This window comes from Clytia hemisphaerica, unplaced genomic scaffold (assembly GCF_902728285.1).
Source record: "Clytia hemisphaerica strain Z4C2 unplaced genomic scaffold, Clytia hemisphaerica genome assembly, whole genome shotgun sequence".
NCBI classification, from domain to species: domain Eukaryota; kingdom Metazoa; phylum Cnidaria; class Hydrozoa; order Leptothecata; family Clytiidae; genus Clytia; species Clytia hemisphaerica.
In genome coordinates, this window is record NW_027104448.1 from 735,201 (window position 1) to 762,128 (window position 26,928).

Here is a 26,928-nt window from a genome sequence, read left to right on the forward strand (position 1 = left end):
TTTTTTATGTCATCCTTTTTCTCGGAAATAAAAGCAGTTCGTTTATGCCTTTCACGTAATAAGAAAATAATGCATTATGTTCGCTTTTTGTAATCAGCTCCAACATATAAAAAATCTCTTTTAAGGTTTAAGGCTTGGGGATACGAGAAGTTTTTTTCGCGTTGGTGCAATGCAACATGCTCCATCCCACTAACCTGAAAAAATTTCTCGTGTCTCCACCCATTTTTCTTTATTAATAACATTTGTGCTTCTCTCACTTTTGTCCTTGGGTCAATGGAACAAAATCGATTCGAAAAGATTTTACTCCATTGTCCCAGGGACAAAATCAGCGTGTCTTTTGGGTATTTCCCTCAATTTTCGTCCCATGAAACAATAAATGAAACCATAGTATACGCACTTTTTTTCTTGTGTTAGTGGGATAGAGCATATTGCATTGCACCAACGCGAAAAAACTTTTCGTGTCCCAAGCCTTTAATTTTAAATAGGAATATTTCAGATGCGTCATTATCCCGTAATCACCGATCAAACATCGATATAAAAAACACATCACAAAAACGTTATGTGCAAGCTCGAAAGTTACAAAGTCCTTAAGCGTACGTGAATTTCTGGGTCCAGTCGGACGGTCAACATTTGTCTCCTATTAAATTCCTCATAACCTTCGTCTAATGCACCGACCTCGAAATGTTGTAATAAACGCGCTGTAACAATTTTTAGCTCATACATAGCGAAGTTCTTCCCAATACAATTGAAAGGTCCATAACCAAAGGTTAGGATGTTGCCACATTTTATACCACCTGTGAAAAAGACAAGAAAGTGTTATCCTCCTATCATAGAATAAGTAAGTTTGACAGAAAAAAAATACGATGAGCTGGCATTATTTTTTCCCTTGATTACCAAATTACAAAAGTTTCTTATAGGAGATAGAGATGTGATAAAATTACGTTTTGATTCTGAAAGTTGTGTTTATGTTTCTCATAAGGAGAATTAATTCGTGTACAGGTTGCGTGTATTCATATGCAAACAAGACTACAAGATTTCTTCTCTTCGCATAAAGTGCGATTCTTTAAAGTCTTTGCTTGCTTGGTTTACAATCTTTGTCTTCAAATCAGTATAGAACCTTATCGACTGTGACTATTATACAAGGTTCTAGTTGTTGGGTCAACTCTATTATAAAGTTGGACGATGTTATTGTCTGCTACTTTTCGGCAAAAACCCCGTTTGCGAATTTTCTTAAGGGCTCTGACATAGTGAATTTTTCATAATTGCCGTGTTTAAAATGTGTTTTCTGACTGATGTAACCAACAAAACTATGGCATGTTATACATTTTCTGTTAGACAAACTATTCCTGAATCTGAAAATTCAAAAATTGCATTGAAAAAACATTTTGAAATTTTTTTTCGCAGTAGATGGTGTATCTTTTACCGAACAATAAAAATTTTTGCGGAAAATTTTTGTAAATGCTTCTTTGTCTCAAAATCTTCAAAATAGTGGATTTTCATCAATTTTTCATCTGGATTTTGCTTTAAAAAACAGTCATAACTTTTGACACATCTTTTTAGAAAAATTTTCCGCAAAATTTAAAATAGTTCAATTCTTTGCGGACAGTTTGAAAAAACTTCGAAACAAAAAGGTTAATTACCCATTAAAACTTAGCACTTTTTATAAAAGAAGGTGATGCAACATATTATTAACGTCTTTTTAAAGTTCATAACGTCATTTTTGCAATTAAGCTCTTAATTACTCTTAAGGGATTTGATTAAAAAGCAATTTATAAAGGCAATTTTTTGTTGAAAGTGTTAAAGAATCTAAAACATAACTTTCATGTTCAGATACTAAAATCAATTTTATGACTATGGTCAGAGCCCTTAAGGCTTTGGGCTTACTTTAAGGGCAGAAAAATCGCGGGATCAAAGTTGCGAAAAACGCGAACGTTTCTGCCCGCGAAAGTTTCTGCCCTGAAAGTATTTCTTAGTTAGTGATTTGTCATAGACCATAGCATAGTCAATTATTAAGTAAAAACAAAAGGATCTTACTATCGGGAAGAAAACGTTCCAGTAGAAATTCATCCGGGTAGTCGAACAATTCGGGATCCCTGTTTAAGAAGTAGTTACTGAATGCAAAGTGCGTTCCTTTTGGGAAGAAATAGTCTTCAATTGTTGTGTCTTTACCGCACATTCGGCCATTACCGTTGACTGTCGGGAAAAGGCGTAACGTTTCCCGAATGAAGGCGGTCGTGTAGGGTAGATCAAGGTGTTTAAAATTCATGGTGTCGTTGGGCGGTGGAATGGCGTTCATTATTTCTGTTCGGCATTTGGATTGCTCTTTGGGATACTAAAAAGATAATTTCAAAGAAAATATTGAGGAATTTAGAATTATTGATTGAGAATCTAAATACTTTAGGTGTACAAACTTTCGCGAGCAGAAACTTTCGCGAGGACGAAAAATCGCGAAATTCACGACATTTACTTTCGCGAATTTAACAGAAAAATATTTTTCGCGAGCATAAACTTTCGCGAATCAAGACGTAAAATTGAGAATTTTCACATGAAAAATTGGCTAAGAGGGACAAATACTTCTTGGATTATCTTGAAACATTTGTCCTTTGACTTATTAGTCTTTTAGCAGGCTAAAAAGTGCCAAAAAAGTTACATTTTATTCAAAGTTGGAAGTTTTACAGATTTTTTATTTTGTCAAGAATTTTCTGCGAGCATAAACTTTCGCGAATGGCCCTTTCTAGAATGTTTTAAGACATTTACTTTCGCGAAAAGGGCCAAAATTCGCGAAAATCGCGAAAGTTTCTGCTCGCGAAAGTTTGTACGCCTAAAGTATGCTCGATAATTGAAATTTTGTGAGAATAAAAGTACCAAATATATCGATCACTGTTTATTTCTCTGCGGGTTGTCTTAAAAGTATTTCCCCTTTTGATTCAGCTACAAACGAGAATAAATGTAGCGCTGAAATAAGATTATTGATAAGGCAGGTTTCCCATTTCTTAAAAGTATTTCCCCATTTTAGGTGACCTTGTTCACTGAATTAATGACTTTATTTTACCTTCGCCATGTAATAGAGGACGATAGGGATCGCACTTGCTGTTGTTTCATATCCCGCCAACATAAAAGTGAAACATGCATCCTGTATCATTTGATCTGTGAATATTTGACCCGTTTTTTCGTCCCGCTCTCTCATCATAATTGACAACATGTCATTTTTCTCAAATTCCGTTAATGAGTCTGTTTCCACTTTTTGCTTCCGCGTTAACAAAACCTGTAATATAAGTTATAGTCTATTCATTAAGTGCAGAAACCACGACAAATTTTCTTGAGAACGGTTTCCACGTGTGTCAAAAAAACCTGTAAAAAAAATTCTACAGTGTATCCCAAAAAAGCGGACAAACTTCTATATAAAGTAAAACCCTCAAAACTCTGAACTCAAAATTATTTAAACTGCACTTAGAATAATTGAAATAAGATTCAATTCTCTGTTCAATCAATTGATATTCAATTCCTAAGATGATTAAATAGCCTTTTGAGATTGAAATATAAAGCTTTATACTGTCCGATATCTCTATATTTGTGTACACTAACAGCCTTACTTGTTGATTCTTAAATAACTAAGCAACATTACTAGGGTGATATTTTATGAATACTGCAAACAATGATGTTTAAATCTTCTGGACAAGACATATTGGACAGTCTAAAGCTAATCACGACACTTGGACTTAGAAATTTCGCGGTAAAGCGCAAATTATTGTCAAAGTAGGACTTTTGAATGAGTCTAAAAAAATTTTGAATAGGAATTAAGTACTGTTAAACCCATTTAGTTAAAGTAACCTGCTTATACAGTATTTAAGAATAATATTCACCAAACTGTGAAAGGTTGAGGCTTTTTTCTGAAAATATAAGCCCTGGAATGGAAGGAAAGGCCAGATGTCAGCAAGGCTCGAAATAACGATTCAAAGTGGGTCGGACAAATGTCCGATCAGTGTTGCTTTAGCTTGAAAATTATGATTTTTGGGTCGGACATGAAGCTATTTGGGTCGGACAATGTCCGATGTCCGACCGTTATTTCGAGCCCTGTGTCAGTCTCATTTTTTTACATATTCTGCACTTAAAAATAAAGAAACAGTCATAAAATGTCATCTGTTGATGGAAATGACCTAAAATTTTTTACAGTTGTTCCCTTAATGCCAATGATTAGTTGGCTAGAGAAGATCAACCAATATTGTGACAATTTTAACCTGTAGAGCCCTTAAGTGGGCCTGATTTAGCATTTTAAGAGGGAAAAAACAACGAAGTTAAGCAAATTTTCAATCGATCATATCTTTAAGAGACTTCAAAAACCCACTGAGATTTTTTTGAGGCTATAAACTAGACCTACTAAGGAAGCCTTGCTGAAAGTTTCAAAAAAATTTGGTGTTGCCGCAAAAAGATACGACATCTTGAATTTTGCTCCAGATCTGCCAAAATAGCAATTTTTTCGGCCATTTTTGACAGTTACACAAAGATGGAAATCCTGAAAATGTTGTTTTTGTGGCCAAAACCCACCAGTAAACCACTCCAGGTCAAAAGTTTGCTTCAAAAAAGTCTCAAGGACTATCAGCAGCCAGCTAAAAGTGCTTCCAAACCCAGATTACGCAAAGTCTGAAGCCCTCTACAGGAGGTGCTAAAGATTTTCAGGTAAAATTTTGGAGACTCAATTTGATTTTATCTGATTCCCTACAAAAAGTTCTTGAAATCCACTGTAAATCAGCTTTCTAATGTACTTGAATAAAAATTCATTGGCTTTCAAAATCTGCTCCTCACCAGAGTTCATGAAATTTAGGGGTCAATTTTCGCTTTTTAGCCTATCTTTGAGACGCTGTGTATCTGCAAAACTACTTTTCAGGGTCTTATTTTCTTGTGTGATAGATCATTTGGTCAAAATTTCATCAAAATCCAAGAGGATGAGGTATCACACCCTGAAGACTCTTAAAAAAAATGGCTCTTAAAGGCTTTGTTCTAAAATAAGAGTGATAAAGAGTGAAGATTTGCTTACTCATCAAATTTAATCAACAGGCTTTTTCACATTGGATTGACACGGATGTGAAGCAAGATTGGTTAAAAAGAGGAAAAAGAAAAAAACATATTTTTGCTTATATTAGCATAATATAACAATAGGCAGACACTATCCTGATATGAAAAATGTGCCTGATATGAAACGGGAACACTTATGTAAAAATAAAACCTTTATTTGTTTGAACACCATGCGAGACATCCTTGACAAGCGATACGGATGTCTTACTTCTGGGCCTCTTAATCTTATTAAAAAAAGAATACTCACATCAGCTAGAACTTGTCTACCATTTTCAGCAGTCACCATTTTATTAATTGCGGGTATATATCTCAAGAACGGTACCAATTTGAGTAGAACACGGCCTTTCCAGTTTTTCAGTGATTCTGTCTGTTGTTGGATAGCGTTAAGGTAAGTATTGGAGCTTTTCTCACTGAATTTATAACCAAAAGCAATCTCAGCAATGGTGTTGAAGGAGAAGACATTTGAATATTTACGGATCGGTATGTTGGTACCATCTTTTTTGTTATCGATGATCAATATCAATTTCTTCAATAAAATTTAAATTGGAAAAAAATCCATTATGTAAATTGAAGGGTCCCAGGCGAATAAATAATCAAGCATTCCTATTCCCGAAGTTTTCTTATACTTCTGATATGATGTTGTCTATTAGCGTGATTAAAAACCTTAGAATGTTCTTTTTCTCAAATCTTCGAAGATTGAAAGTAAATGAAAATTAAATTGAAATAAAAAAAATCTTTAGTTGTATTTTGGGCGTACAAACTTTCACCAACAGAAACTTTCGTGATTCTTGGCTTTTTTTCCGAAAACCTTTTTAAATTTCGTAACAAGGGATTCGAAAATGTTTTATACTCAAAAGGTTCTTGTATATTCTTACAGCTTTGTTCCCTGTGTATCATCAGCTTTTTGACAATTACTGATAGTGCCAGATAATATTCTCTGGTGTCCATCAGAAACGTTAATAAATCCTGGAATACACTGGGATGAGATCGACATTTTTAGCCTCTAACACCCTCTTGAAGTTGAAAAACAACATTTCTGTCGATTTCAGGCATTTGATTATTTTCTGTAAATTTTTCTTATTCTTATCCAATGATTCGCAAAGGTTAATCCAAAAATCCGAAAAAATGTCGCAAATTTCGCGACTTTCCGGATGTTCGAACCATTGAGTTTAAAGCCCGAAGGGCTAGAGTTCAATCTTTAACCTTTCTCAAGCAAGAAAAAGTGAAGCCTTAAAAAATGCGCCGCATTTTTGACGACAGATTGAATCTAGCAATTCCTTTGTATACGATTGATATTTTTTTCGAAATTTAGCGGTAAATTTTAGTTTCAATCTGTCATTTGTGTAAAAACCAGGCGAGCCGCTCAAGGCCGCGCAACTTTGGTAGGATTTGTTGGCTTCAAATCCTACCAAGGAGATTGACTTCTAGGCCCTTCGGGCTTATACTTCATTGGTTCGAACTCATCAAAGTTTTTGCTCGCAAAAGTTTATTTTACGCCCAAAGTAATGCTCAAGAGACTCGGCTAGAAAATTCTGACATTAAAGTGAATGTTTTCTTTAATTGAAGGGCAAAGAATCAAAGTTAAAGAGACGATATTTTATCTCGTCATCATAAAACATACACAAGCTTCTAATGAGAATTAATTGAAAAGTGAACTTAGGATTATGTGTAAGAATCTTTGTAAATGATTAAGAATGAATTCTTACCTTAACAAAATCTTTGGTGTGACGATCAAATACTGGAACATATTTCTGAAGTTGTGGCGTAGTAAATGCTTTTGCAAGCACTCTTTTCTGGAAACGATGCAGATCACCATCTGAAGTCAATAATCCTTTGCCAAGAAGTGGAAAAAACTTTGGTAGAAATTCACCACGTGGAAATTCGTCTGGTCTTGATAATATATATTTGGCCCATTCTGGTTTCAAAACGAATACCAAATTCATTCCCACTAGAAAAAACGATACAGAAATTACTCAGAATATTTTTGATAAAGGATAAATATTTTCTTTCAAAAGAAATAACTCAAAAAATAACACTTCAACACAAAAGTTGCCAGTTAATAGCATAGGATATCTCGGAAAATTGCCAGAGCTTAAGTAATAACAAACTTTTGTGATCGTTGCGTTGACTATTGCAAGTAAACTTTATCGTAAAGCCACGGATCCTTAATTTTATTTCTTTTGGACTTCATCGTGAAAAACAAGTAAAGAAGTTATGATTTTGTTAATTCCTGACATCAAAAGGGAAGAAAGAAAGGAAGCAAACACACTCACTGTGGAAATACCTATTATTTGCAAAAAATAAACCCTGAACAAATCTTTACTGCAATGACCGCTTAAAATGGCTAGGATTAGAAACAAGTGTTTCTAAAATTTAGTCTTAGGGGAACTATTGATCTCCTCAACAAACTGGAAACAAACCTAAACAAAAAAGCCAACAGTCAACATTAGCTAAGTCAAAAGTAAGTCAATGAACCAGTGAGAATATCATCAGCAGGGATAAAAAATGAAATTTTTAGGGTCATACTTTCTAGACAAAAACTGCTAATCTTGGTGATGGAAATAGGGTTAAGAGAGTACCAATATTTTAAAAACTTATATACACTTTTGATAATCGTGCCATTAAAAATGTTTCATTGTTTTAATACTAGAGCTTTTAATTATGACAATTATGCCGGGCAATTATGACAACAATTATGACATTTTGTGGCTGGAACCAAAATTTTGTGGCTGGAACTTGGAAGCACCCCAAAAAATGTCGATAGATTTATTGTTTTCTTTCTGATACCTCATGAGCCTAAAGGAACTTGTTTGTTACTTAAACTTTTGGCAAAATGTTCAGAATAGACAGGGTTTTAAAACTGATCCTAGTTTAAAGGACTTATTTTTAGCCTAAGTTTACCAATTTTCAATTGATTGAAAATTTGACTGGAAATTCAGACGTCACTTTGGAAAAACTTTTCTGGTTTTGCAAAAAATTTATCAAAATAATCTAGGAATTTGATTTTGATATGTTGATATATTCATATGCTATCCATCCCCAAAATTTTCTTGCAGTAAGGTTTTGATTAGTTGTTTTGCAGGTTCAACTGACCCTAAAATTTTAAAGATCGAAATAAAAATAAAATTGATTTTGGTAGTACATTTTTATTTCCATACTGCCATAGCTTTACAGACTGCCAAATTTTCAAAATTTTGATAATTTTATTACTCAATTTTCCATTTTATTCATGAATTCAACTTTTTTGTGTCTTTTTATTTTCTATTTCGCATTTTTGTCAAGATACATTATATATACATGTTATAGGTGAAATTATATTTTTATTTTTATTTTTTCGCAGAACCTGGCAGAACGACTGACCTTCTTTTTTTGGGTAGTAGCTTGGCCCGTAAAACAACAAATTTAAATATTGGCCTCGCCTAACTAGACTAAGTAGATTTCAGTGGACACCAAACTGCCAAACCAAAAACCTATGCTGTCATGTTCTCCAAAACAACTATTCAAAAGACACTCGCGTTCTCCATAACGACACTATATTATATTCAGACCCACACCTCATCCTGATCTAGCAAATGGTCTACAATTGCAAAAATGCCGTAAGTTGGTCTAATATCAACATCCCTCGTCTAATTCCAATAGCAATACCCTTTTTTAGGGACAGGAATAATATGAAAGCTTGAATCACTGATTGCGAAAAATAATAATTCCTCTCTGACCATTAAGCAAAGAAAAACAGTTTCAACCTTTCTATCAATTTCATCTGACAGTCTGATAAAAAGGGTGTCGCTCCAAATCAGAGGAGGGATGTAGACATTAGACCAAGTTACCGTGGTCATATATCTAAATCATGAAAAATTGAGAAAATTCCCTGACAGTGGGTTTTGCTGTTTGGATCAGGTTGTCATGCATGGTCATGGAATTCTCACAATTATCAATTATGAGTTAATCTAAGGATCATTTAGAGTTGTTTCGAGGTTGTTGCTTTTAGTATGAATGAAAATGTTGTCCAGTTAAACTTACAAAGTGTATTTCGAATGCGATAGACACCATACTCTTCAAACTGTTTTCCAAGTTTGTAATTAAACTCATCTTGATTTTTCATTGTAAAAATAAACATGGAGTGTCCCAAAATTGGTAAGCTTGCTGGTTCTGGAATCTTCTTGTAAGATCCCCCATGCCTATTCAGCTTGTTGCATGCAATGTAATTTTTCAATAAATTATAAGCAATCAATATGAAAAGGACAACAGGAAGGAAAAAAATTATGTTTGTTAACATTCCAAGTAATGATAAAACCATCATGTTGCATCATTGAGATGTTTTTTAATTAAAATCTTTCTATCTGCACGTTGTTTGATAACCAAACTTCAAAACTAACCAAACTAAGAAACTACGATCATGCATGATTTATGTAACAGCATGGTGAATGATAAATTTAGCTGATAATTAATCACATTATTCTTTCTATATCCTTTTTTAAAACATTTTTTTTCATTTTTCAGCTGACTTGTGCTGTTGTGCGAAATTTTATATCATAATTATTCTGATTTGTTTTCATGGACTTTGAACTTTCACAATTTTATTTAGAGATGTCATGATCGTCATGATGAACTGAAACCACAGATATCTAAGCCCGAAGGGCTAGATAGGCAACTTTAAGCTTTCTCCAGCAAAAAAAAGTGAAGCAAAAATTTGACTTTTTAAATTTCGTGCCGATGGATAGGATCTATCATTTTAATTGTTTTCGGAGCGCGAGATCAAAAAACGTAGGCGGCAAACGCTATTTCACATCTCTCAAACCGGTGAAATTGCATATTTTAGTCACGTGACTCTGGTAGGAAATCCTTCCAAAGATGAGCTTCACTTTTTGATAAAAGCCGCAAATCTAGCCCTTCGGGCTTTACAGATATCTGTGACTGAAACTCCATTAAGGGTTGTCTTGAAGGATGGTTTTCTTAGTACGATGGCGTATTTAACAGCCGCCCGCAAGTGAAGGGAATGCCCGCCTGCATATATTTCGCCCCCCCCCCCCGCGTGGGCATTTAGTCTCTCTGGCGGGGATTGCAGACCTCTACAAAAATATACTGATGGTATACATAGTACCTAAAATAATTTGGTGCTCTCCTGTCAATTTTCATCCACGACACGCTAAAAAGAAAGCTCTAAAAATCGGGAAAATTTTCATCGCATCTGCGGCGCGGAAGTAGCGAGCAGCTCACTAAAAACCGGATTTTTCATCTCGTTTCTTAGTGAGTTCCACTTTGATGATTTTCAAAAGCCGGGCTCAAAACATTCGAAATAGTAGCAAAGTGGAATAGACGTTAATTAATTGCGTAAAAAAACGCGGGCGACGCGTCTAGTATAGGCTAGTGCGGAAGCGTTTAGATTACAGAATTTTTCAAGACCGCGTCAGGGATATTGCAGTGAGAGGTCTGGTAACCAAGCCCTCGTTTTCGGGAATTGGCGTGTCCAACGTCCAACCGAAATAGTTTTAGGTTTACGCGCAAGGGTAGTTGATCCCGACAGGCGATGCGACACATCAAAGGCCATAACTATCATCCCTCTCCGATGGGAATTTAGCTAGACTGGCACGCCAGTCGGGCTGGAACGGTATCACGCGGGAAAAGTGAGCGTAGGAGTTAGGTAAGCGTAGGAAGAAATTTTGTCGGCGGCGAGGGCGACTGGAGCGAAACCCCAGGAAGGAAAAAACGGCTAAGCTGAAGCCCCAATCTTACAACGCCAGATTTCGGCGTTGTAGAAATGAATGAACTTTGAGAAATTCGTGAAATGAGAAATGAAAACTTCCGTCAAAGTCGCAGATCGTGTTGTTTTGATTTTTGAGGAGGGAGTGATTGGAAAAAATAATGGCTGACTTCTAGTGGAAATTTTTATTTGAAAAGATTTTGTTTTGTTTCTTGTTTCTTATTGATGAGTCTCTTCTTTGTGTATATGTGGCTTTTCTTCATGGTTCTCTGCATGCAAAATTCTTTGGCTCATTTTTGATTGTTTTTTGTTTTGATTTGAGAGGCAAGAGAAGATGGAAAATCTTGTAACATCAGTTATCAGAACTTGTTGACTTGTTATCTTTTCCTATTCATAACTCATTCAATTTTAGGAATGGAGTATTCAGATTGCAAACACTATGGACTGTGAGTTTTTTTTTCATTTCAGCTTTCTTTTTCCTAGGTTTGCAGGTGGTAATCAAAGGGATAACCCAGGTACAGTAGCTAACAATTATTTACTGACATTCAAACACATAAGACGTTTTAATTTTCCAGGACTCACAAGTCAAAGGTTCTTTATCAAAAATATATGGTTGTTGGACTACCAGAGACTACTACACGACACTGACACAATGTCGTGTGTATTGGAAGTGCTACAAACTTTTGTGAATATCTACCTGGTTATCCCTTTGTTTTGAGTTTAATACGTACTGTATCTATCCCTATGATAAAATTACACAGTTTTGAGTAGAAATAAAGTTATGGTAAAGCGGCACTGACAAATTTCTCCAAAAAATATTTTCTTTCAAATTATGAAATATTAAAAGTCTTCTTACATCTAAAAATGATTAAATTTTTTCGCCATGCTTATGTTTTACTCAATTCTAGTATTTTTTCCAAAACTTATATATACTTACGTAGAGGGAAATTTAGCAGAATTTATGGAGAAAATTAAGAATTCTCAGTTTGGCAACAAAAATTTCTCAAACGTACTGTATGTACACATAGTACCTACTATAACTTTAAACATTTACATATTTTTAAATTGCCAGATTATAGTGTGGCAAGAAAACTCATTTTTTTCATTCAGCCATAAATCTTCAAGTGTGAAGTTAATTTTATAGTACACATACTTACAATTTACAGAAAAATGGGTGATAAGTATATGTCACATGTTCAACAACCCATTTTTTCCACAGCTTACTTGTTCAACAAATTCTTGTCAAATTGAATGTCGAACAAGTGGGTTGTGGAACAAATGGGTGCCAAAATGATCGACAACCCAGTTGATTGACAATCCACTTGTTCGACAATCTATATAGTTGTTCAACAGACCAGTTGTTTGAGAGAAGAGTGTCGAACAAGTGGTCGTCGAACAACCATGCAGTCGAGCAAATGGGTGTCGAACTAATAACTGTCAAACAACCGGTCTAACAAATGTACCGTCGGACAAGTATACTGTCGAACAAGTGGGATTTCCCCAAAATTATAGTTGTACGTAGATGAAAATTTGTCAGAATTTATATTACGGTGAAAATTCAGAATTCTCGAAGTTTGACAACAAAAATTTCTCAAATAGGTAAATTTAATTTAAATAATTATATTAAATTGTAAAATTAGTGTGGCAAGAAAACTCCCAAAAAAATTTAGCCATAAATCTTAAAGTGTAAGGTTAATTTTTCAGCATTTTTGGTGTGACAAGAAAATTCTTCAGCACATAGCCACAGTCTATAGAAAAAGGTCAGAATTTACAATAATTCTCTTCTCATGACAAAAATACTGCATTTTTCTAAAATCATGAATACGTGTACCCAAAAACTTTTCTGTCACCATATAAACTCTGGATTTTCTATCAGAGCTATCTTATCACAGCACTAAATTCTGCAAATTTCAATTTTTCACAAATTAAATTTGTACATGACAGATGTTACATTTTTCATTCGACAGACTGAAATACTTAATTATAATAATACACTTATAATAATAATTATGCACCAATGTGTCATTGTTTTGAGGTTGGAGTTTTAGTTATTCAACATATGACATCTTAACTATTAAAAGTAAGTACTTTTCTGTAAGTTTTCCATTTAATTTTCTATGTGTACGTGTAATTTTCCTGTGCTTGGCTGGTACGTTACATGCTGACAGTCAGGACAGGTTGTTTTTTGTAGCAGTGAGTCTGTTGAAGAGGGTCGGACTGTCAGACAGCAGCCTGGCAGTAATGACATTGAGAGTGATGAGAGGGATAATCTTTGGAGTTTCTTTAAACTAACCAGGAAACGCTGTTTATTCTCACGATAACCTAAAAATAACCTGTGTTAGGTTATCGTGAGATATTAAAAGTGTCAGAATTATTGATTATTATGATATGTTATTATTCTTAAAATAGTGTCAAAATTTTTTCAAAAAGGTTATTTTGTTGGGTACTTTTGAGCAGAGTTCCTGCCTGGTTAGTGTTACTGTTGTATTCATAGAAAAGAGTGTTGGAGGGGTTCACTTAGCCACAATGAGACTAGAGTAATCAAGTTCCTTAACAAGTAGTCTGTAAGTACTAAAATAAAAAGCAAAAAGTATTTAGGTGGAACCAAATTAGACTGTTAGAAAAAATATTTCTTACCTTGAATGAAAGAGGCTAGCAAAAAGCCCCAAAAGCACGTAACATATACCACCAACCTGCATAAGGAAAACTGAATAATCCTTGTACACTTTTGATGATTGTAGAAAACTGAAGCTAAATTGCAAATACTTACCTTTCTAAGAATGTATGAATAACAAAAACAACTAAAGATGTAAAAGTTTCAAAACTTGAAAGGTGGCTCCTCCACCACCCAAAATTCAAAACAAAGTGGTCTGTCGGCTTTTCTCCCTCCAAAATTTAGGAAAGCACTTCTCCGTTCTCACAACCTCCAAAATGAAGCCGTGGCAGAATGTTCTAGTCTGTATATCAGCAGCCTCTCACCAACTTTTGCTCGCTCTCCTACGCAGCTTCTATTCTAGCAAACGCCCGCCGCCTTTATGTTCCCGCCCTCTGACATGATTAATTTACAGACTAGTTTGCTAGTCTAGAATTTAGCCCGCTCCTTTAGAGCTTAAGCGTGGGCGGCCGCCAATACCTTATCGGTATATCAGATAACAAAACCGCAGGTAGTATTAGTATGGGCATAATCATTATAAAATACTAGGGACTGGAAGGCTTTTGTTTCTATCTATTGCAGTATGTAAATCGATTTGTTTTGCATACTTTTTGATCATGTGACTAGAAAATAAACCAATCCCAAGAGTCGAAAATGGTAACGTGATCAAAAAGTATGCAAATCGCAACTTGCCTTTTATTTACAACAAAAGAAAATTTGAAAATAAAGCTAAAACAATACATTATTACCAGGACCGGGGTTTTTTATAATGACTATAGTACGAGGAGAATGAATCCGTTGTTAGTGGACGCTGATGCTCTGATTTATCAAATCGTTCATTATCATTGATTTGATATCTTACATAATATGGGACAACCATAGCTTTCTATAGTCTAACAATCGTTCACGCAAGCCAGTTTATTTAAGGCTGAAAATTGAAAATTAAAAATCTTGAAAAGGGTACTTTTTGCGCTTTTTCATTGGGCGTAGATTTCTGTGGATCAAATACTCAATTTAATTCACATTTTCAAAATTTAGAGCTTTCTATTCACAGCAGAATTTTCATAAACTTTAGAACACCACGGGGACAACTGAACCAATTACAAGTTAAAACGTTCAAAGTTTTCTTTTAAAAATATCTTTTGTAAACATTATCATTAACTTAAAAACGGTATAGGGTGTTAAAAATTGAGGAAATAAAATTAACATGTACTTAATAATGAAGAATATTATGTATGCTACATTTTTGATAATAACAAATTCTTAGAGAGATAAAAGCAAAGAGTATAATAATATGAATCACTACGAATCGTAAAAAAAAAATTAAAGAAAAATAACCAATAAAATTAACGAGAGGTCCTGTATATACACTCTACCTAGACAATGGGAACAATACCTAGATAAAAAAAACAAAAACAAAATGGAATAAGTGAAATATAGAAACAAATAAAGTGTCTCTGAAAGGAAGAAGGTAAAGGATCAGTGATAAAAAAAACACTAAAATAATTAAAAAGACCAAATAAAACACACACTGAAAATTATGTTCCTCTTTTCCCGGACACTCTTTACCTGGTAAGCTAAGGAAACAGAAACTATTAATACAAACATAGATAAAGTACAACCTTAGATAAAGCTGACATTACAAAATTCACGCAATCAAAGTTTAGAGTGTAAAAGTCTTTATAAACCTTCCGCAAATAGGTATCTGTACACCTTTTCGATCGTAGCCGCGTGGTTAGGCACGTGCCACTTAATCATTTAATTATCCCCCTAAACTCGACCCAATCCTTTTTTGACACATTTTTCTATTGTCTATAGGTGTTAAAAAAGGACTGGGACGGTTTTAGTGGGATAAAGCAGACAAAAAAAATGCCGGCGCGGCAATTAGCGGCTACGGTCGAAAAGGTATACATTTTATTTGGAAATAAACTCGTAATTCTAACAAAGCTATCTAATTAAGTACGAAGACAAATAACGTAAGGAAATCTATAGAAAGAAACAAATAAATAAGAAATATTTTACATGAAAATGTTATTGAATAAAATGTTCTTTTGTTTCATTATTCAATTAAGTAGTTATATGAGAAAATATACAAAGTGACAAATAACTAGTCATACAAGATTTTTTTTTTAAATCGGACAGCTTAATTTTTGACCAACGAAAGAGACATCGAATTTCCAAAGAAATAATTAGCATGGTGTTTACATATAATAAAAGACACATAATACATAGACCAGTCAGCCTATCTAAACTGAATTTGTTTCCTGAAATTTCGATCCCATTTCGATATAGAGAAAGACATTACCCAAACACTTAAATATGAATTAAAAAGTTTAAAAAAATATGAAGGTCCTAATTTTCAAAAATGATAATTACTAGGAATGTATATACTCCAAAAAAAAAGGTTTAAAATTTTGATACAATTGTCATAGAACTTTTTACAAATGATTAAAAAGGCGATTACAGGACCGCCTTTTTAATGTTGTTGCATTTTTTTTGTACTTTCATAACTAAATATTGTATGTTTTGTAAATTTCAATTTTTAAATATCTATAATAATAATAAAGAATATAGCCGAAAAAGCTTCTAGAAAATGTTAAGAAATAGTAAGGATATATATAATTTTTACTCTAAACATCCCACATGACATATTTGGTGACTAAAATATACACTTTTCGCATTATGAATCCACTTTTAAGACGCATTTTTAATAAAGGTAAAATCTGCAATCTTTAAAATCACCCAAGAAGATAGCGCCCCAAACACGGCGACAAGCCCACTTCTCTAAGATACCATTGCAACAGCTTTCTACTTGTACTACAGAAATTGTGAATAACAGTTTCAAAAATCTAGTGAAAATATTCACGCTCAAAAGATGGATAAGATAGTCAGTCATTTCCCTAGAGATAAAAATAACTTCTCAATTGTGAATAGTTCTATTTACATATCTACAGTTGAATAAAAAAAAAGGAAACTAAAAAGTACACTAAGCAAAAAATTAAAATTCTCTCACCTGTGTGTACAACTTGAACGAGTCCGCCTTCCGACAAGACCATAGCGGCTAGAAGATGGTTGATATGGTTGGTATTTAGGACTTTGGTGGCGACTTGTGGGCGGTTTTGACGTACCACAAGCAGCATCGAGCTTGTTGGGCGAGTCTTTATCATGTGAACCTTGCGCACCTGCATATTTCAAGGGTTCCAAATATTGCCCGTGAAAACCGGTGACCTTATTTTCATGATTTTCCACGCCATCAAAGAAAGAGTTCCTTTTGGTTGCAGAGGAGTTATGCGATTTATTAAAGATTGGCGTGAAGCTCTCTTTAGGTGGTAAACTGTTATCAGGATCACGGAAATTGAAACTGCTAGCATCCATGGTGGTTTCATCGTCTGAGAATTCTTCTACTGAATGGTAAGATGATAACCGACTGCGTCCAACACAAAAACTCTCATCAAAATCACTTTCAGAATCAACTTCGCATTCACTGTCTCCATCATAATCAACACTTTTGATGCTCGTGTTTAACGTTTCATCAACGTCATTAGACAACACGACAAATTGCAGTGGTTCTTGCGATGCACATGATAATGTGCTGTCAGTGGATAATATGCGGCTTTTCAACGTGTTCTCATCTTGTAAAGGAAGGGAAGCAATGCAATGCATTCGTTGACTCCTGTATCGAGCTTTGATGCTTTCAAGTGGCAGACCACGGTCATCCTTCATTGAGGAGCAGGTGAAGCTGAAAAAAAATGTTGAAATATGATTTGTTAAAATATCATTTTATCATTTCAAATTTTATGCAATAGCCCCAAATTTCTTTTGCTCCAAATTCAAGGAGAAACGAATTTTCTTTTTCACCTTTTATAGTGGATAAGGGATGCACAGTTAGCAATATCTTTGACGTGAAATCCAGTAACTTCTTCCAGTTCTGATGGCCAAGAGTTATCTACGAGAGAGTGAGAGAGAGTGAGAGAGTGAAAAAATGTATAATAACACATAATCGGTTTGTATACTATAGTCAGGACTGGCTGTGGTCTTTTCTTTTAGTTCTTTATCTAACTTGGATAAAAATCATTACTTTCAGACTGGGTAAAAAAAATGCTGTCGGCTTCTTTCAATCGATTTTTCTGAAAACAAAACAACTGAAATCAGATCAAAACAAACTAAAGCAAATCAGAGAAAAAAGAATGGTAACAGATCAGACAGACATCATGTAACAACTGTTTTTATGTGGTGGTTTTTTATAAACACACGCTTTAATGCACGAAAATTGAGAAAATGAATAGAAAAACCATACCTCTGTCCAAGATGAGACCAGCTAAGAATAAAGATGAACAAGCAACAACAGACGGTTTGTAGCTGGAAGAAGAAAAACATTTTTGAGAGTGCCTTTATTACCATTAGGATTCTTACATACGAAATGCCTGGCTTTTGATCATTAGCTTCAACTTCTGAACATTTACTCTGGTTTTTTATTTTCTACTGTAATCAGATTAACATTCGCGGGATTAATTTTCATGGGATTAATTTTCAGGTTTTCGCTTTCAGAACCATTTCAACTTCTCTGATTTTTTCTTCATTCACAAAAATATATATCAGAAAATTGAATCTCGTGAAAATTAAATGTAATCTTTAAAACCTAATTTATATATTGAAATTAACGTAGCAGATTCCCTAAGAAAATCAAGATTTAAAATTACCTTCCAAACAAAGTGAATTGCAGCGTTAAATCATGAACATAATGACAACAAGATTTCCATGTATCGTCAATCTAAAACGTGAACAAAAGAAATCAAAGTAAAATTCAATAGTACATCCCCCACAAATCCGGTTGTGTTCTTGCACTTTGAGTTACAAAAGTTGACTTTGACAAGAATCAATGTGAAGCCTGGATTATTATTTTTTATTTGCACATAATACATATTATCTTAACTGAGCTTTACAAAGGCTCTTGAGGCAGTCTCTCTGTCTTGGCCAACCAAACCTTTGATCAGAGTTTTTTGAAAGTGGTACCTAAATGGTAGCACTACTCTAATGCAATAATGACCGGTTTGTGAGGGCTGTACTGAAAAATATTGCCCGAGGTCAAGTAACGACCGAGCTTGCAAGGTTGTTGCGTTGACCAAGGGCAATATATAATAGTACAGCCTGAAAAAAACAGTCAATACTGTATTTCTTAACCGGTTCCTTCAGCTTCAATTAATTTTTTACGCATTGCAGAAAAAGATAGCGAAAAAATCAAAAAAAAAAAAGCAAAAAGAGATCAAAAATTAATTTCCTAACAACGGGCAACTCTGCAGAGTAGGCCTGTGTAGCCCGATCTGATCAAAGATGGTTGACAGCTTTGTCCAGAGCTTATAAAGCTCACTGATTATTTTTAATGATATCAGCTTATAGTCGTTATGGTGGTCGTTGGCTAAGGTTTCAAAATGCAAACAATTTGTACCATTGGTAAAGCAAGAATGGTATGCAGGTAATTCCAAGAAGTAGGTTTCCATAGATCACCGGCAAATGCTCCAATAATCTCTCCCATCATCCTGAAAAATGGATAATAATATCAAGAAAAAGAAATTTACATTGTCATCACGAAATCCAACCTTTTAAGGTGAATGAAATCATACATACAAAACATAAATCGAAAATTCTTTCTGAAATTAAGCTAGATTCAAATCCTATGCACAAAGCAATCGTTTTAGACTCAAGTTGACATAAAGATTAAAATTATATGTCTAACACAAGCTCATGAAAAAATATTTATATACTTGACAACGTCTTCATATTGGTAGGTTTGATCAGTCAACCATGATGATTCTCTGACCGTCAAAATGTGTACTTGTCTTGCATCATAATGTGATCTAAACATTTTAAAAAGTATTTGAAAATGTGATATGAAAAGGATATATTTCAATTGAAAAGAATTCATTATTGCATTGCGAAGGCTTAAATGAATTTTGCACATGTCGAAAGGATCCCCTGATGTGTGAAATACTTGGTTTTGAAGATAAATAATACAAAATCCATTTTGCCATCCAAATTTATATCAAGCAATGTTATTTAACACTTATCTACATTGTATAGGGAAATTCATATCTGGATCATTTCCACTTGACAGCAAAATGATGTACTTTTGATACTTATCACAAAGATATGCATTCATTGAAACATTAGAAAGCAATTTAAGAATATATTGACCCAAGGCCAAACTTACTTTGCCGCCAGCAACAAACATGAGATTCCTAACAATTGCAATTTGGTTCTTTCAACCACTCGAGACATCAAGTAACGATCAACATAGCTAACAGCTGCATGTAACACCTCATGTGACATGTCTTTCATATAAGCAACTTCTGCTAGCCAATCTACTAAGATACATCTCATTAAGCTATTTATTTTAGGTTGGTAAAGTTCAAGTTTGTCAACACGAACACATTGACAATTGGAAAATAAGTTTTTCGAGAGTTTGTTCATATTCAACATGTCCTCAATAAAAAGTGAATTGTTTGATAAAGCAAAACCAACAAGTTCAAAAATTGCTTCCTTATTCCCTGTCATAGCACATTCTCTCAATTCTCGAACCCACTGTAAGGTCTTTCCAGCATCAGCTGAAATCTCATTTTTCCTTGCCAACAGAAGCTCAAACTTTGCATGTGAGCAGCGAAGATCACAAGATTGTAGGAAGTTTTCAGTTGATTTTTCTTTGTTGCTGTTGTTGTCTGATTCCAAGTTGAAGATACGTCCAATGTTATAACACAATGGTCCATTCATTTTGGATTCCTACAGGGAAGAAGAATTAAATAAAATCTATTTTTCTCAAAGTTCAGTTTTAAATCGCAAGTCATTAAAGTGCCGCAAATAACGGCCGGTGACTGGTAATTACCAGTCAGGTTAATATTATAAGTTATAGGCTTATTAAAGTTCTTTTATTATTTTTAATCATGCTAATTACATTTCTATTCAGCCCAACTAGATACTTCATACCGCTTTCAAATAAAAGACAAACTTTAAATTAAAATAGGTCTTTAGCCAATCTGAAATTAAGGAAATTACCCGCCAACTGAAAAATTTCCTTTTCCTTATTTGCAGCACTGTTGTACAGTCAATACATTAATTTATCCAAAAAAATAAGACATTACAAGGGAAAGTTAGGCTGATGCAAATCATCAAAGAAAAGCAAGGAATATTAAATTCTAAAGCATACCTTGAGAGTTAACATTTGCGTATGCACCAAGTGTTTCAGGCAGATACTTTTAGACATAGACCATGGTGGCCGAATTAACATCCAAGTTAACGGTTTATTGGGATGGATATTGAGATCCAGATTGTGCAAGTAGTTTGCAGCTTTGATTGAGTGTTCTTGAACGTCTTTCTTGTTTTTTTCTTCCCCAACTATTTATCAAAGCAAGAAATGGAAAGTAAAAAGTTTACCAAAAGGCTGCTAACCAAAAGGCTGCTACGAGTCTAGTTAATTTAGCTGTTGCTGCAAAGCGTCTGGTCTGAGACCGGGCGATCGGTTGACATCCTTTTACAATTTTTTGATGTAATTGTTACTAAAAATCACTAACCAGCGGCTTGGAGCGATTTAACAAACAGCCCGGACCCGTCTAACAAGCAACCTAGACCAGTCTAATAAGCGGCCACAAGCATCTAGAAGCGACCAGGACTGTTAGAGATCACGTTTCTAGAAAGTCTGGAGGCCGATCTAAACAAAGACTTGGCCGCTACTAGACCGCTCGTAATAAGACCAAGACCGGTCTGATTTTCAGGTACTTTAAATTGCTTGGGAAGTTACAAATGAGGTTCCCATTCATTTTACTAAAGTGACCTAGGTTAATAAGCGCCTCCTTGAATAATGCCCATAAACTTTCAGGAATGACCCCTTCAAGAAATTTTAAAGACATTTACTTTTGCAAAAAGGGTTAAAATTCATGTATATCGCAAAAGTTTCTGCTCTTAAGAAGTTTATACCTAAAAGTAAAAAAGTGGTAAGTGGATTTGTAGCAACAAACAGAGAAAGCTCTAATATCCTCTTTTTTTGCTGCTAAGGGAAGGATTGTGTTTTCTAAAAAAAGAAGAGCAAATGAAAATTGTGCTTTGTTTCATCAAATTTGTAAACCAACCTGTTAAGTTATAATGGTAGAGATGAGACAAGCCAAGTTTTGTTAGACTTTCAACATTTCCATGATTTGAACCCCTAAAATGAAAGTGCAATTAACCATAAAGCTCAAATGTTCTGTGGTGGGTTTTAAACTACAGAAGAAAAAAAAGAATATGCTCCAGGTAGGCTCAGCAATTTTATTCCAAGAAGAAGATCAAAAATGAATGTATTACCTTCTGAAAAGGGAGTAGTCTTTTTGCGTTGATGGCCACATGTTTTGGTAGCTAACTCTTGACCAAATACTAGGGGTACCATCAATAAGGTTTTTAAAATGGTTGTTTACCTATGGATTGAAAAGTGACGATGAGACAATACCATTTTGTAGTTGGGATTTGGAGAATTTTGAGCTTGAAATTATCATGCTGCAGTTTTACAGTAAGTCATGGGCATTTTAAAGCATTTAAAATGGTTTGTGGCCTGTAAAAATGTAGGTTTTCCATTATCCTATGTATGAAGCATAGGGCATAGTGAATTAAAAATCCAAAACTACTTTTAAATTTTCACAGAAGAGATACCAATCTTTTCAAATAATTAGATTTTAAATTAATTCATAAATTTTGTACTAGGTTGGAGAAATGTTGATACATGTTAAAAATTTTTTGGATAATAATTCAAAATGAAGGTATCCACATACTTTAACACAAACAAGTGATTATACTGTTATTCTTACCAATCTCAATGAAATCAATTCCTTTGCATTGAAATACTCAAGTATTTTAATGGAAAGTTCATTTGGTAAATCTGACAATGATCTGACAACAAAAAGACTTCGAGCAGCAGAGCATTTGTATGGTATATCTGCTGACATCATCACTTGCTTCTTGAATGTTACATTTCTCTTCTTCAAGCGTCTACTTCGTCTTCTTGGTACAAGTCCAGTTTCTAGCCTTGAGCCATTAGAGCGACTTCGAGCTGAATAAAAAAAACATAATTTTTTTTCATTGTTTTTACCGAAGAATCACATGGCCAAAACAAACCAGCTGGATTCTGATTGGTGGGACTGATGAAAACAGTAGATTGTCAAGATGGAAAGTTGGAAAATTCGAAGTGTTAGTATTTTTTATGAAAATTTAATTCATTGTAAGATCATCATAGCTTGTACCCCCCTTTATATAAGTCTTGGACTGGGTTGAAATCCTAAAAATTTTAACCAATTTTCACAAGGAATTCTGGGAATAGACTCAAAAAAACCTCTTTTCAAGAGTGAATATGCTATCTTTTTAGTTAATCTGAGTGGTGCGTAATGTCTTGAAAGTGGGGAAAAAATCCTGATGACGCCCCCATTTTGAGAGGGGTTCCATCAAATTTTGAAAGTAGTGACCCCCTTCCAAACTATGACAATTTGGCACAATTTTTAAGTTTTGAGAGCAAAATATAGCATTCCCCCAGAAGAGCCCTGATTTCCACTAAAGGCAACAAACTACATGCTGAATGGACCTACCTAGGAGGAAATGGCAACAATAGTAAAAAATGAGACTAAAAAAGTAAAAGTTCATAAAACTTTCCAATTTCCAATTTCTGATGTTAAGCTTAAAACAAAACTCAAGATTCTTGTCTGTAAAATACAAGTAAATCAGGTAACTGGATCAAAAGAATAAAGTTTCAATTTTGTCTCATCAGAAAAAGAGTGTCCCAAGTCAAATTTTTGGCAAATTGAGTATAGTCCTAATTATATGGCTGACTACATTTAGCTTAGAAATGTAAGGGAGGAGCGGGGTGATTAATCCGTAATAGCCCTGCTGTCATCACCCTGCAAAAAAACAGAAAAAGTTTTTTCCATCTAAAAAAGTGGTACAACTTGTTTAACCGACTTTTTTAACCAATCGATTTCATAGTTGTGAAATTTGAATATTTCGATTATAAAATCCCACTACGTTTTGGCTATTTTGAAATAATTTCAATTAACCTTGGGGCTATTATTCACAAATCACCCTCCAAACCATGTTATTAAGTAAATAGAGGTCATCTACACCCAATTATCTTTAAGTTAAAAAAAGGCTTAAGTCTGTGGGTAACTTTCTGTTGGATTCGTGATCTTTTTTAGGTTTTAGTCAAAAAGTTCAAAATAAGTAAAAAAGTTCAAAGTAAAAAAGTCCAACAGTAAGTCCATTTTGGAGTGTGGACTTTTAGACTTGAAAATCTTTCAAGCTTTATAAGGTTTTTTTAAGGGGATTTTAAAGGCGAAAAAGGCTTATGTCCATTCTAGTCAATAGAATCCTCCTCTAGAAGGAGTAAGAAGCTCGTTCATAGTTTGTTGGATAGCTTAGCCACCGGGACCTTCCCTTTTGGCTTCGCCCTACTATATAGCCAATGTCTGATATACCCGACATTGGCATAGCCCATGGCTAATGGATTCATCATTATAATCAATAACTGATTGATTTAGTGCCTACTCACAATGTTTTTGGCTGCTGATTATCGATTGTTTTTATTGATTATTGAGAAAAAAAGTAAAATGATTGTGTGACTCCAAAGAATCCTACTTTTAGGCATTTTTGGGTCCAAAATTTTTTTTTGAAGATTTGGCTCTATAAGGTTTTAAACACTACTATAGCATTGTGCAAAAAATCTAAAAAATACCGAGCCAATCGCAAGAAATGCTAATTTTTCCTAAAAATCAACAAGACTAAAGGGAATTCCTTTTCCCCAAATATAAAAATCAGATTTTTACAACCGAAATACAATTTCCAGGAAAAACTTCTACTGCCACTTTAGAAAACCTTGAACTCTGTCTTTATATAAAAAATCTGAAAAAAGCAGGGAAGAAATTTTGGACAAAGCCCTTGGAAAACCTGGTTTTAGTCAGTTTTCAACCCTAATTGGCATTTTTTTCCAAAATAAGCCTTCATTAGATTTCAAACGAGAAAGGTGTATTACCCTATATGACGTTATCATTGAAAAATTTCTGATGGGGTAATTAGTTATTCAAACTAGACTGTTGCATTCTCCCAAATGACTATGGAAGTTGAGAGGATTTCCCAGCCTGACGGTATTGATTTTTGATATTTCACAATTTCAATTTGGAACCCTGTCGGACAATCTAGTCTAAGGCGAGACCAATTTAATTTGTTGCTCTACGGGCCCTACCGACCTTATTTTTGCTAAAGTCAAAAAAATAATAATATTGGATTTCCATTACAATATATTTTACACACTAGTTATTTGTAAGAATCAAATTTGAATAACGCTGAAAATTAATTCAAGAAATTGAAAAATTTAGAAAATCAAGCATTCCATACACTAAGATTTTATTATGATCTTCATCTAACATAAAAAAATAATTTTTGAACCAGATATTTTTTGGAAAACATTTTCGTTACTGGTATCAACCCTGATAAATGAAAAATTTATTCTAATTTTACCGACCGACCCATATTTTGCTAACGATTGGCCCGTAGAACAACAAATTAAATTGGTCTCGCCTAATGCAGATAACGGAAGTTTTTTTGTTCCGAAAACAGAAATTTTTCAAGTTTTTCTTATCCTTAAAATTAAAAGTTCTATTTTCGGCACTTTTTTTTACGTTAGAACGACACGCGATCGGTAATTTGAAAAGGAATTTCTCTGTAAACCACTAATTTAATAAAAACCCTGTACCAAAGACAGATTTTTTTATGGTTTGTGAAAAAAAAAAGATTTTTCTTTCACTAAAATTCAATTGAAATTTCTTGAAGTTGCTGGAAAACCAAGCAAATCTTTTCAATGTTACTTCAAAGTTATAAAAAAGTTCTGTTTTTTCAGAATTTGACTAGATGTGAGAAACTCATTTGCTGTTTTATGTATTTTTCTTCCACTTTGGAGGACTTTCAAGGGTTAAAAAAACGATCCTTAAAACATAGTGCCGAGTGATCTTTTTGGTCAGCAAAGCTGACCTTGCAAATAAAAAAAGTAAAAACAGAACTAAAAGAAAAGCAGATCCTTTTTTTGTCTTCAAGAGAGCTTCCCTTGCTTGTAGAACTTCCCTTTCTCCTTTCAAAGGACATTGTAGCAATCAAATAGAAAAAAAAATTTGCCATAAACTTTGACAGGCTACTTCAGAGAAAAGCACGCCTTTTTTCTTACAATACAAGCCCGAGTTACAACTCTTCCTTACTCGGCTTTTTTATAAAACCGTATTTATAACTCGTTTACTGTAACTCGCCTTTTCTGGACGTAAGTTTCCGACGAACTGAGATAGTTTCAGTTAAATAAATATGATAGTTTCTTTTTAAATGAGATAGTTTCGTTTTAAATGAGATAGTTTCGTTTTAAATGAGATAGTTTCGTTTTAAATGAGATAGTTTCGTTTTAAATGAGATGGTTTCGTTTTAAATGAGATGGTTTCGTTTTAAATGAGATAGTTTCGTTTTAAATGAGATAGTTTCGTTTTAAATGAGATAGTTTCGTTTTAAATGAGATAGTTTCGTTTTAAATGAGATAGTTTCGTTTTAAGGGAAATAGTATCCCCTGAATGAAACAAAGTTTCTTTTTAAACGAGATAGTTTTGTTTTAAACAAGATAGTTTCTCCTGAAACGAACTTAGTTTCTTTTTAAGTGAGATAGTATACGCTGAATGAAAGATAGTTTCTTTTTAACAACATAGTTTCGTTTTAAACAAGATAGTATTTATTGGCGCTTCCGCGCGCCATAGGAACTTGAACTTTACACGTTTTTTTTTTATAAGGAACCTTAACTTTGCTCTGAGCCTGGAGTTCCTTATTTTTACAGAAGATTTCAGCCTCAAAGTTCCTTATCGAGTTCCTTATTTACATAGCTGCTAAGAACCTAATCGGTTCAACCCTTGATAAAAAAAACTTGTTTTCTTATTCTCAGCCTTAGCAGTTCCTTAACAATTCCTTATTTTTTGGACCATTTTCAGCCTCGAGTTCCTTATAAATGTGTTCCTTATAAATAAAAAAACGTGTTTAGTTATGTCAGGTAACTCTCATCCTTGTTGTTGCAAATACATCCTGTAGTTGACTGACGTTGTTTCTTCTGAAAGCTTGATTTCCTAGTGTGACTCTGTCAACTGCTCTAACTTCGGACTATCTGACAAAACATGGGACAACACACAATTCGGCCACATTTCACAGAACCTCCAAAGTCATTTGATTTGAGTTAAGGAACAGCGTATTTAAAAATACACGATTTCCATTTCTATTTTACAGTAAGTGAAAATACAGACCAGATATGCAACAGTCCCATGTCAAGTAAGTAAGTAAGTAAGTATTTATTTACCATTTAACACTACAAAAAAGATACAAGTGGTGATATGCACAAAAAAATATATGGAGGGAGACCGCCTTATAGTCTAGCTAATCAAAAAGATGCGGCCACCTAAGTACAGATTGCGTTTATAACACTTTG

The 26,928-nt window shown here is 34.0% G+C and overlaps 2 protein-coding genes across 2 annotated transcripts; both read right to left on the bottom strand.

Moving 5' to 3' along the window:
* Window positions 1-550: 550 nt before the first annotated feature.
* LOC136821022 (probable cytochrome P450 4d20) lies at window positions 551-9,472 on the bottom strand (the record flags this gene model as incomplete). The annotated part of the gene is given in 6 exon segments (XM_067077261.1): window positions 551-794; window positions 2,035-2,332; window positions 3,053-3,265; window positions 5,321-5,599; window positions 6,780-7,021; window positions 9,094-9,472. Coding segments are annotated over 6 exon segments (1,530 nt in total). The 5' UTR covers window positions 9,374-9,472.
* A 6,615-nt stretch (window positions 9,473-16,087) lies between these two features.
* On the bottom strand, window positions 16,088-23,337 carry LOC136821011 (cyclin-F-like). The gene is made up of 11 exons (XM_067077245.1): window positions 22,253-23,337; window positions 21,756-21,865; window positions 21,545-21,618; window positions 20,626-20,813; window positions 19,636-20,201; window positions 19,190-19,282; window positions 18,874-18,964; window positions 18,128-18,198; window positions 17,725-17,786; window positions 17,286-17,373; window positions 16,088-17,166 (listed from the first exon to the last, which is right to left on the bottom strand). Exons 1-11 carry the CDS (start codon window positions 22,391-22,393, stop codon window positions 16,437-16,439), a joined length of 2,214 nt encoding a protein of 737 aa, XP_066933346.1. The 5' UTR covers window positions 22,394-23,337; the 3' UTR covers window positions 16,088-16,436.
* Window positions 23,338-26,928: the final 3,591 nt, after the last annotated feature.